The sequence below is a fragment of the Rhinolophus sinicus genome, linkage group LG02 (assembly GCF_036562045.2).
Source record: "Rhinolophus sinicus isolate RSC01 linkage group LG02, ASM3656204v1, whole genome shotgun sequence".
NCBI classification, from domain to species: Eukaryota; Metazoa; Chordata; class Mammalia; order Chiroptera; family Rhinolophidae; genus Rhinolophus; species Rhinolophus sinicus.
The window spans coordinates 156,211,834-156,224,878 of NC_133752.1; the positions used below are offsets into that span (position 1 = coordinate 156,211,834).

Below are 13,045 nucleotides of genomic sequence, written 5' to 3' on the forward strand. Positions count from 1 at the left end.
AAACTTGAAGCTGTATTCTACTTGGTCTATATTACCAGACTGCTAAATCTAGAAAGACAATGTGGAAAACTTCAATATTATCATGACGCTATTACAGAGAAATGAACATTTTACTCTTGATTACGCATTTATTATTCACTGCTCATCTTAAATCATCCCATCCCCTGGTAAAGTTTAGTTTGCCTTAGCTGTTAAAAAATGGTAGCAAAACAAATGAAAGGGCAAGTGGTCAGAGAAGGACACCTTTATGAATCCATATGATTTGGACAGTCAGGTGTTAGTGTTTGTGCCAGCTGATACCTTCTAATACCAGCTAGAAATATTCAGGCTTCCAATCTCAAGTCACTTTTGTAAATAGTATCTTCTCAAATGGGGGCAGCTGTGTGTCCCCGTGAACACCTGGTTAAGAACATGCTCACTTTCATGTGTGCTCTGAGCTGCTTCTCCTCCAAATAAAAATAGAAACTAGTTTGCAGCACCACACGGGGTTCCAGTGTATTATATGAGCCGATCACCGGTTTCCTTTGATATCTTATCTATTCCATTAACTCAGTAAAATAGAACGCAAAGCTGAGGACAAACTGTAGGAGGGCTCGCTCCCCTTGGAAATTACATGCAAGACCTTTTAGCTGGGGTTTTTAACTTATCTAATAAAAGCCAGTTAAATGGAAGCTAATATTTCATGTTTCACTCTCTTTATTAAAGATCATAAGCACTGCAACTCAGGAGTAGAGAAAATAAAATAAATATATGGAGGAGTATAGGTAGAGGCAATAAAGAGTGTGGCTTATCTATTTTCTCAAGATTTAGGAAGCACTTAAAACCAAAACTCACAGGCAAGCATTTAAAAAAATCCACAACAAAGACTTCTGCTCCTTAACAAATACAGGGGTCCTTTCTGGATGCAGTAATCCTGCTTGATTTCTTAGTAGAATATAAACAGCTTAACCTGGGCATAATCGGGGAGGAGGTCACCTACCACTTCCTCCATATTATACTTTTATATCAATTTAGTAATTCAGGGGAAAAATGGATTGATGAATCCACTCCCCTGCTCGTCTACCACCCAAAGAAAAGCAATACTAGAACTCCAACTCCAACAAACCAAACTAAAGGAAAGTGTTCCACCTAGAGACTGTTTTCATGAGTCAAAGTGGGTGAGAGCTTATCTATGAAATGGATATTATTGTAGCCTATCCTTGCAAGTTTGTTGTAAAAAATGAATCAAAAGGTATTGCCCCTGGTATAATTAACAATGTTAATCTTCTTTTTCCTCTCTATGGTGATAAAGGAGTCATTTTATATTTAATTAATGCAGAGGATCATTTTGGAAACTGGCTAATGAGCCTCTGATCACATTACCATGAAAATGTGCATTAACATTGCAACTGAGGAGGCTGTTTCATGTGTAGCAAATCCACTTTGTAATTAGCCCACTGTGAAATGAATCACGTTTGGGGGAAATCTGAGGGAAGCAGTAGGCAGTGGCACTTGGCTGCCGCTGTGCCCACAAACCACCAACATCCCAAACATTGTCTTTCATCAGCAATATTATCTAAACACAAAAGTCGTAGTGTGTCACATCTGGACAAACTGAAAGAATGGAGAAATAAACTTTGTTTTGACAAACAAGAAATTTGGACTTGAGCATACAACCCCAGAAAAACCTGCCCAAATAAAATTGTGTATTAATAAGATGCTATGAAAACTATGAAGGCTAGAGATATAGTTTTCTTATTTGTATTCAGAAAAGCCCACAGATATACTCTAAAGAGACGTGAATGTACATACTTTTTCCTAGGACACATAGATAGTATAACAAGCTCTTGACATTAATTTCTAGTACTAAACAGACAAAAAAAATCATAAGAAGTATCCAAGAACAAGTGATAAGAAAATTCCTTTATCTCCTGTTTAAGCCAAGACACATCATGGTTTTTTGTTTTGTTTTGTTTTTCTCATAATACAAACATGCTGTGTCTTCCTCTTAATCCAAAGCAAAAATTCCTAATTAATCAAATAATTCCTCTGGCTAACAAGATTTGGCAAGAAACTTTTCCTGTCTATTCAAAATAGCTGAGATCACAGACCTATTAAATCCTAATATTTATGCAGACAACGATACATTTGATTTCTCAAATGTCAACACTATTCCAAAATGAAAGGTGTCTCAAAATATGACAGACATGGATCTCAGTGTTACTCCTTTTACTTGACTGACATCTTGGCAGTAGATACAAAAAAAAAAAATGTTAAAAAGAATCCCACAGGAAGTCATCTGAAGGGGGAGTGGCAGGGAAGCTGAAAACTGCCACCCAAAACCAAAATAAAAAGCCCCCCACCAGCAAGTCTTCCCTCAATTCTAAAATCTACTGAAAGAAAACATAAAGCTAGCCACAATTCATTTACCCTCTTTCAGACAAACACAAAGCCTGGCTGGCTGTTTAGCTGCTTAGGTATCAGAGACCCTGCACTCACCTGGGAAACTTCATACAGCAGTTTGTAGTGTTCCTCTCTTTTCTGAAAAGTGCACAAATTGCAGCCCATTCTAAGAAGCAGAGAGAGAGAGCAAATCTTCTAAATTCCCCAGAACTGAAAGGCAAGTGAACTGAAAGGGAATCACCCTCCAGACTTGACTACTGTTTTTCATCAGTCACTTCAGTCCAGAAACAGACAAACCGCTGTTAGCTGGAAGCACACGCCAGGGTGGTGCGTAGCAGCACGCTCTTCTTCGCTTTCCCTAAGTATCCTGCACTCACGGATACACACACAGAGTTTCCAGTCAGTTCATGGCAACACTCCCCCTGTCTCTGCATCAGTGCACATGACTACACAGATTCCAGCTCATGAATATTAATAGTACCTCATTGATTATTTATGACAGAACATGTTAGCAGGGAGGGGTGTCATAGCTGCTGCTGATGACAGATGAATATTCACTAATTAAGAAGCAAATGTAGTGTGGTTAAACAAAATTCACTTGTGTCAATACCATCTCTGTTTATTAAGGATAAAGGGGTTGAGCATAGGGCATTTCAAAAAAAGAACATACACTTAATTTCGCCATTGATATAAGCTTTTACTATGGGAATGAGAGATTCACAAACAGAAATATATTTAGTTCACATCTCCATGTTTTGCAACAATTAAAAGAAGAAATATTTTCAGCATTATTAAGTATAGGGAAGATGAATAGGAGCAATTCTTTATATTTATAAAATAAATACAGAAACAAAGGAAAATTTGGGGAGTGATGTGGGAAAGGAACAAAAAATTGGGGGTGTCATTCAGAGTTTTATATCTGATCCTAAAAAAAAGAAAAAATAACTGAATAGTTCACATGTAAAGACCATTACTTCCTAGAGAGGAAATAAGGCATATTTTCTTAGTCTAAATAAAGAACATTTAAGGAGTTATGAATAGATGATAATTGTACAGATAATAAATATTTTAATTAGATAATAAGGGCATGTCTTTTGAATATAAATTTGTGGCACGATAATGCATGCAGGTTGATATTTAAAAATTAGGTAAATACAATGCTTTTTCTGAGAAAAATTTCAAATGCATATAGTATTTATGCTAATTTTATTAAAGTCATATATAACATTTCAGAAAGCTGACATTGGCAATATTTAAATTCTAATGTAATGCACAATGACTCCATTTATGTTTCTATATTTAGAGTTCATAATGTACAAAGGTGAACACAGATTTAAAAACTAAGCTTAGATGTTTAGCTAACAGAAGTAATGTATTTAATTTCACACTCTCACAAATACCTATGTTGTATTGGAAGCTGGCGATTTTTGTCCCTTAAAGATATACTACAAACAGCTAAAGCAGATAATGAAAGAAAATTCCTTTTGTTCCTTTACTGACTTATCCGCAACCTCTGCTAATTAAGAAGTATGTCCTTGTTCCAGCACATCTTTAAACTGGACAGGATAGCAGGTGGGTTCCAAAGCAAAAATAATTACTTGGAAACTGATGACTATGGGTAGGAATCACATTGAATCTTGGGGATTTTTAATTGCTCAACACTTACATATAGCTACTTTTGGGGGCCCAATTTCCTAAAAGTGCTTTGTCAAATGTTTAGAATCGATAACAGGAAATGATTCTAATGAGTACTAATTGTTAACAAATTGGCTTTGCAACTAGCAACACCTCAACACCAGCAAGTAGCAAGGAGATGAGCAATCATTTGCTGCTTATCAGTCGTTTCCCTTGGGATGCAATAATCCGATTTTCTGGGCCTAATTTCACCTAACAGCCTGGAGGAAAGCCAAGCTGAGAGACCTGCATGAAAGTGGTGCCATAATTGGCAACAATGCATGTGAACAAAGTTCACCAGGACTTCCTGTAAATTAGAAACCACTTGTAGTAGATATTAATTATTTTGACTCCTTTATGGAAAGAATGTTTTCAAGGAGGTATTTGAGGGGGACTTTATGAAAGTCAAACAGAAGCAGTCTCTCTAGATGCTGTTGTAAAATATATATGTTTGGTGCTTTTAAAATTTGTAATTTTCTCTGAGTCTTTACACCGCTTCCCATGAAGTATTCTTATGTTAGAGTTCACATCCTCACAGTATGCATTGACTATTTCTTTGAAGGATTCTGTATTGCTGAGCTGTGCAAGAATTAGTGATTTTCAGGTATTTAAATTCTGTACATTATAAAGTCAGATCAAAGAATTAGAATGCAATAAGGCAAGGATGGTTCACTCATCTATCAGTGAAAGTGCTTCCTCCACTAATAAAACTTCTTTATGCAATAAGTTTTGAAATCTAAGCAGGAAACTTAACATTAAAGCTAGTTTTGCTTATTGGAACTTTCTTCTCATGATATTTTATAGTCAGTTTTTAGAGAAAAAATAAACAATCATAGCTTTAAAAAATGCTTTCTTAGTCATCAGAAAGTAAAGAATAAACATTCCAGTAAAATAAACAATTTCAAATTAAAGTTATTCTTTCAGGGATTTCTCCTGGCTGTTTTCTTTATTCATTATTAGTCCCCACCCACCCCTGTTCTTCTGTTTCTATTTCAGGAAACAAGGGCAGTTTTGTTAATCATTTATCAAATGCTGCCCTTGGCCCATAGGTCCTGGAAGATTCTATCTTCTGCTACTAATGGGCTCATCTTATAGAATTGAAGGGTGATCTGAAAAAGGCTAACTCAGAATTCCAAAGTTCTCTAAATTTCATTAGAAGATGAGGGTTAAGTGTTTTAATGACTAAACTGCACAATTTTGTATTAGAATATAAAGTTTGAAGTAGATAGGAAAATGAATTAATCTGAACAGTTTTAAAAATACAAAGGATTCCATAGTATCTCTTTTAAGTGCTAATTATAATTGGGATTAAATGGATTAAAAATAAGCAGAGAATAGGTGTCTATCTTTCCAAATATCCTTGGGAAAAAATTCACCAAAGTTTAAAAATGTATGTTAGGTATGTATTTCAAGATATAGTTATTTATTTTAATTGCCTTTGGGGTAGTTGACTCCCCCCAAATGCAGTGGCATTCAAAATAGGACCCATGTTCATTAAGATCTAGACTGACATCTAAGAGGGCTAAGTGAGAGACAAATGAAAGAAAGGAATCCAGCATTTATCTTGTTTTTCCTACATAAACTGTACTACTGAGTCACTAAAGAGTAGATGAGGGAGAGTTTCTCTTTATTGAAGTATTCTAGCCAAAAAATGAAGGAGATATGATAGAACATGCCCATGTCAGCAATCCTTAATTAATTAATGAATCTAGGTACTGACAATTAATGGTTGTTCACATCACACACACACACACACACACACACACACACACACACACACCTGGACATTATGTACCACCTGATAGAGGAAAATGACACCACCTTTTAAAGAGCCTTTCCAAAAGTAAGCAAATTACAGGGAAATGCAGAGGATAGGGGAGCATATTAAACTACACCATGAAAATGCAATCAGCCAAATTCAGACTATGTGAGCAAGTCAACATAGATAGATCCATATTCCAGTTTCTGGACGAGAGGCGAGAGATTAATGATAGATACGGGGAGGAAGTCTATAGGTTAAAAGATACTTCAGCAACACTTAAAAACAGGAATTACTAAACTATATAGGTTAAAAGAGAAATATATAGGTTAAAAGAGACTTCAGCAACATTTAAAAACAGGAATTACTAAACTATATTTTGTAGATATGCACATAATTTGGGTGATAGAATTGTAAATAGAAGAAAGAAAATGATTACCAAAATCATTAAGATAACGGCTACTCCTTCGGGAGAGATAGATGGCTGTGATTACCATAGGACCAGAAAGTCTCAGTGTGGCTAACAAAATTCTAACCCCTCATCTGGGTAGCAGTTTTACTAGCTAGTCACATCATAATTCATTTAACTGACCTATGTTTTATGTATTCTTTGTATTTTTGTTACATTTATAAGAAGACATTTTAAAACTTAATTTACAAAGAGGCTATGCCTATATCCCATCCCTGGAGTTCAAGACAGTACATAGTTGCAGTCCCTATGAGGAGAGGGATGGAAAATCCAAATATATCTCTTGGATCTCCAACCCCTGGAGTCTGTGACAGCTGCCATAAATTGTGGATGATCATCTTCTCTATTGCCTTTGCAATGACTCTGATATTCTTTTCCCTCTGCTGGTATGGAGGTTTAGTAGGTAACGCCTCTCTATTATCCAATCTGTGTCCTTGCTACAGTCATATGTGGACCTTCCAACTAGGCTTAACACCCACCTTGACACCGACTTTACAAATTTCGGTCCGAGTCCCAATCTTGCATCCATTTTAGAGGGTACCTGGGCACTTTTGAGTAGACACTTCATTGTCTAACATTTTCTAAAGTCTAATATCTTCTATTCAATCATAAGATAAAGAATCTGAGGCTCAGAGAGATAGTGACTTGCTCAAGGTCAAACCGAGTAAAGAGATCTGAACTCAGTTCTCCAATTACAAATTCTGTGGTTGCATTCAATAGCTAATTTGCTGAGCTAACTCTCTTGCAGAGGAAGCTAGAGCTACATCAATATGCCTTTACCCAATCCTGATGACTGAGGTATGGAGGATAGCACTTGAAAGTGCTGAAACAGAGAGAGAGAGAGAGAGAGAGAGAGAGAGAGAGAGAGAGAGAGAGAGAGAATAATTCTAAAAAAGGTAAATCTAGCCTAAAATAAGGGAAGGGATTTTGGTTAAAAATGTAAACTTTACTTATCAAACTATTGAAATGTTTTTACATGTCACAGCTAAATACCTTCAATTAGCTAATATCTTTGATAACCAGTCATTAGGCATTGTACCGGAGTGCACACTAGCAATAACCAACTCATCAGGTTTGCTTGGGACCTTCCTAGCTTTAGTACTTGAAGTTCCATATCCTGGGAACAACCCCAGTCCTGAGCAAACTGGTTACTCGAGTGCATACTTCCTTTTTCAGGCTCCAGAAAAGCTCAACAACTGTAACAGCTCCCCATCCTCCTACCTTTGTCCCAGATTTTACCTCAACCTGCCTTTTCACCAGAAACTCCCACAAATCAATTTGTTGGCATTTTGTGGTCCAGTTTAAATGCTCTCTCCTCCCTGGACTCATGAAGCTGAAGTAGTGATCTCTTTAACTTCTGAATTTGCAGGCATTTTCTCCATGCCTATCTAAAGACACCCATCAGTTCTACTTTGCATCATTTTTATATACATATTTTACCCCCCTTATTGAACTATAAGAAATATGAGGCAGCAGTAATATACATTTCTGGCAAACTAGGATGAGTTGGTCAATTGACATTTGACTTCTTAAAACTCAGAGCTAGCACGGTGTCTTTCACATTGTATGTCTTCAATAAAAGCACACCGAATAAATGAATGTGACTGGGAGATGAGAGCAGACCTGATTCTGGTCTGTGACATAAATATGTGTGTATATCTAATTATCAGCTGACATTTTTCCCCATTAGGGCTTCTTCAAGAATACTGTCAAAGGACTGAGAAACCATACATATCAGGCATGTTTAATTTAGTTCAATTATGTAAACATAAATTTGAGAGTCTATGAAATAAAAATTTCTGACAGGTACACAAATGACTAAGGTATGATCACATGTATTTTATCATTTACTTGTGTACTGGCCAGTAGTAATCATACGAATAGTATAATAATGATAATAACGATATCTCTTTTAGATTTCTAGGTGATCTATTTCTAATTTTTCTGTCATAATCAATCTCTATTATTTGAAATTTACTTCAATGAAACTTTAGTCATATTTCTGTCCATCTGGTTTGCTATTGTACACTTACGTGTATGTAGGTCATTCAACAACTTCTAAAAGGCTGTTTGTTTCCCATTCCTTTGTATAACAGAAATAGTGGCATAGGGAGTACTCATTGTGTAAATGTGACACACACACACACACACGTTACTTTTGTGTAAAGAATGTAATGTAATACATTCAGAGTAATAACCCTGTATAATATTTGCTTTCTTGATTTCATCATTAATAGGCTAACTGACCATGTACTTTCAAAAGGATCATGTTTTGGTAACATCACACTGTTTAGCAACATTATAGATAGTATATAGGGTTTCCCCAGAACACTACCATCACCATTTTCAGTACTACAAAAGTGGTCTAGTAAATACTTTCATTCAACCAGTATTTCCTGACCATTACCATGAGGAGAGCATGGTGATAATTCCTAAACATTTTTGAAATTAAGAGCAAACATGTTTTAATATTTTTTTAATATCAGTCATTGTTCTAGTACTAGAAATTATTAATTTCATTTAATCCACATATTAACCTTTTGAGGTGGGTACTATTAATATTTTCTCTTGACATGGGTAGTTAATGGGTCACATTAGTGGGAAATGGGGGAGCCAGGACTCAAACCCAAGTAGTCTGGAACCACTGCTTTACCAGTATTTTATACTACCTGCCACTGGGAGATAGTTATCATAACAAATTCCTCGATGGCTAGAAGAATCATTCTGATGATGCTTGTAGCACACTGAGATGTGAGAATTTCCCCAAGGACCAGAGTATAGCCTAAAATTAACTCTCGGATTCCAAGTTATATCCTCAAGCATGGCTGAATAAAATAGATTGAATAAATCTAAGCAATTTCATAACCTTATTCCATTCCACTGGTGATGGGGTACTGCCACACTGAATATGTACCAATAACTGTAGAATATTTTTCTCCTTAACATTTATTATAATAGGGGAGATATACATTGATAATAGAGCAGTTATAGCTCTATATTAAGGAATAATCATCAACCATTACTTATGACAAATAAATTTGGAGGGTTTGAGAAAAATGAAGATAGATTTGCTGATGACTCCCAAATTTGAATCTCCAGACTTAATTTCTCTCTTAAACTTCAGACCCGCTTATTCACTGACTACTACAGTAACATACGGGCTGTTAGCACAATCTACAGTACATTCAATTCAACTTATCAAAACTAATTTTCAATAAAAATAAGCTTACCAAAAAAAAGAGCTAAGTCATAATCCTCTTCCCCCAAAACTGTTGCTCCAAATGTGTTCCACATGAAAGAATGGACTGACTTTCCCGCGGTGCTGAAATCTGAGGTCTGAGCAACAACCTTGGCTCCTCCCTCTCCCTACACCTAACGACCAAGCGCTATTCATTTCAACTAGTCAATGTCTCTTTTCTTCCTTCTCAGACCACTCTCCTAGGTTCAGGCTATTGTCTTTGCTCCGCTGGGTCCTTCATTCTCCCATGAGCATTCGGAGTTTATAACAATATATAAGGAGCCAACTGTTGGGTTCTTGCTTCTCTCTGCCTATAAGCACAATTACAAACCCTTTTACCTTCAGTTCCCTGGCCCCTAACCTACCTCTCCTACCTATCTATTATTCTCTCTCTGCTTCTCTCTCTCTCTCTCTCTCTCTCTCTCTCTCTCTCTCTCTCTCTCTCTCTTTCATTCTTGGACTGTGCACACGTATTAAGACACTATAATGATATTCAAGCTATACAAAGGTTCCAGATCTCATGGAGCAAATTTTATAGTGAAAGGAAGCAGGTAATGATTATAAACAGGTGATCATTACGTAAAATATCCAGGCAATAATAGGGTTTATGTAGGGAATTAATGCAGGGTGATACATTAGAGACTAAATGGGTCATCCTTCTTGGGTATTCTAGAGCCTGGAATACCTCTTTTATTCCCTACCTGCTTATATATGTGCATATACAGAACCAAATATAAATGAAGAAAAATAAGGCAGGTAACGGGATAGCAAGCAACGAGATGAGCTATTTTAATAGGGTGTTCAAGTCTGAAGTTTTCTCCACCTTCAGGACCCTAGAAAATTACTTATCTGTTGTGGTCCTCGCATCTTCAGAACTCCCCCACCCCATTGCCACTTTTGTTTTATCATGAGAATGGCCCTAATATGCTGATTAAAACATTAGCATTACTAACCAATATATTAGTACATCAATTCTGTGAAACTGATAATATAGAATGTTTGAGTGCATACCAATTCTGGCCTATGACACTACTATTACCAGAATGAGCACCTATTCATTTTAGACTTTGAAGTTGTCTAGAAATGTCTTTGAACCACACTCTAAAAACTGTCTGTATGAACTTAAACAAGTTACACACCCTTTAGATGCCTCCGTTTCCTCACTATGAAATAGGGATTGGGGCAGCCACTTAGCTCAGTTGGTTAGAGCACGATGCTCTTAACACCAAGGTTGCTGGTTTGATCCCCACATGGGCCACTGTGAGCTGAGCCTTACACAATTAGATTGAACAACTACTTGACTTGAAGCTGATGGATCCTGGAAAAACACACTTAAATAAATAAAAGTTTAAAAAGAAAATACTAAAAAAAAAAAAAAAAAGAAATAAATAAAGAAAGAGGGTTTTTCATAGTACCTACCACACAGGGATTTTGTGAACACGTGTTTACCTAGACCTGCTCCCTGTAGGTGCTTAATAAATATTCGCTAACAATATCACGGCCTGCAATAACATCTCATTGAAGTGTCTAATTTTTATTATTGTGAACATATCCAGAAAAGCAGGCAGCTATATTATTGTCCTGTCTGCATTTTTTGCAAATGGCCAGATAGATACTTTGAAACATGAATTTTCCTCTGGGAGGGGTTAGATTCCTCTAAGATAAACAATGGTTGATGTCAGAGTGACTGGCAGTCAGGAAGTAACAGAAAAGAGCTACACGGTTTTGGGAGGTAGGAACTGCTCTAAGACTTGGGCCCTCTGAATTCCACAAATGTTTCCTGAGTACCTTCTATTTACCATACTATGTGAAGGCCTCTAGAGCATGGTACTTAATTAGGGGTGTGCGTCTGACTCATTTGTGAAGCTTTTTCAAGTGACATAGCACAAGCTTTATCTCCAGGGCTTCTGGGTTAGCAAATCTGGGATGAGGCCTTTGGTTTTGCATTTTCAAACAATCCACAGAAATTTCAGATGTGTGCATCCCTTTCCCTCTTCCAAATGTAGATGTAAGGTTTTAACCTGACACTCTCTTGAAACCTCCCATCACTAGAATTTCAAATATGGTTACTTATATGATTATAAAGATCATTGGGTCTTTGTTACTAATTTAAAGAGGTAACTAACATTTACAAAGCGCCTATTATATCAAAAGTGTTTTAAGTCTCACAAAAATTTTGTGAGACATATGTGGTTATTTTTCACATAAAAACTAGACTCAGAATACTGGCAATTTGATCAAAGTCACACAGCTAGTAAGTGGCTAAACTGAGATTTAAATCCAGATGGGATTAATTCTAAGACTCTGCCTTGTCAAGTGAAGAAGTAAGGTGAGTGGACCCATTTCACACAGCACAGTGTCTTTAGTCCTGCAGCCCATGAATGTAGAATTTGTGGTAGGGCTATGCCTGAATCAGAGTCATTGTTTCCTTTTGCAGTTCACCAGACATGTCCTACCTATGGGCTGTCCTGATGAGTAAAATCTTACCAGACCTGTGGCAAAGCTGGGATTCAGCATCTGAGATCAGATATGGTTAAGCACGAAGAGCCCACCATCCTCTAGTGGGACAGTGAGTGGCCCACATTCCAGGTATTGGTGCCAGGCAAAGGGAATTAAGTGACTGCTTATTGGATTCCGTGTTAATGAGAGGATTTTCCATAATGTACCATGATTGATCAAGTGAAAGTATAAATCCACTTGCTCTTCTAAAAGATAAGGCTCTTCTTTGATTTTCAGTATCTCTAGACACCAAGTTCAACCTCTCTGGAGCTTAGTTGCTTGCTATTTGAAATCTGTTTCACAAGGAGCAGCATGTAGTAGTGATAAGGCACTTAGGGTAATTGAGGTCATAAAACCTATGGTATCAGAGGAGGGGTAATGGAGAGTATATCTTGGAATTGTGGTTTCAGGTTGGAATTCTTAAAATTGTTGGTGTTTTTAATCCAGCCATGTGTAAGCACATTTCTTAGTTGAGTTGAAATAGATACAGAAGTCTAATGATTAAATGCAATGGGGAAGGACCAAATGTATCCACTATATGCCTGCAAACAAAAGACACCCATGCAGCGGAGTCACATGCTGAAAATAGCCTAGATCTCTGCCTCACTATTTGGAGGAAGTCATTCAGATGAGCTTCCAGGACTGTATCAAACTCTGTGGGAGGTAGAAATACACCTTTTCTTCATTGAACCACTAAGGATTTGACAACTGTTGGTTGCCCCAGCATAGCCTAGCATGACTAAGACTCAAAAACAAAATTTTTGAGTTTACGTATTTAAACAAATAAGTTAGCATGAAAAGTTCAATTCATCACGACTCAATAACAGGCCATGATGGCTACCAGGGACCTCTTCATTCAGCAATTTTGTGTAAAGAAATATAGCAGCATGACCTAGCATGATTGAAAGAATATTCAGAAATAGCAGTATAAAAATTCTCAAGTTTCCCTATAAGCCATCCAGATTTTCAGCAGACATATTGCTTATCTTTATGGTTAACCATAAAGATAAGCAATATGTCTTCA

The 13,045-nt window shown here is 36.7% G+C and overlaps 1 protein-coding gene across 2 annotated transcripts in view; it reads right to left on the minus strand.

The window, feature by feature from the left end:
• PDZRN4 (PDZ domain containing ring finger 4) overlaps positions 1-13,045 on the minus strand; it is a 346,581-nt gene that overhangs the window by 128,986 nt on the left and 204,550 nt on the right. The window contains exon 1 of one of the 2 annotated variants that reach the window (XM_019756350.2): positions 2,479-2,784. The exons of the other annotated variant lie outside the window; for it this stretch is intronic. Within the exon in view, the coding sequence (XP_019611909.2) occupies positions 2,479-2,547 (69 nt within the window). The 5' untranslated portion in view covers positions 2,548-2,784. Of the gene's footprint in view, positions 1-2,478; positions 2,785-13,045 lie in introns of those variants that run through there. 2 annotated transcript variants of the gene reach the window in all.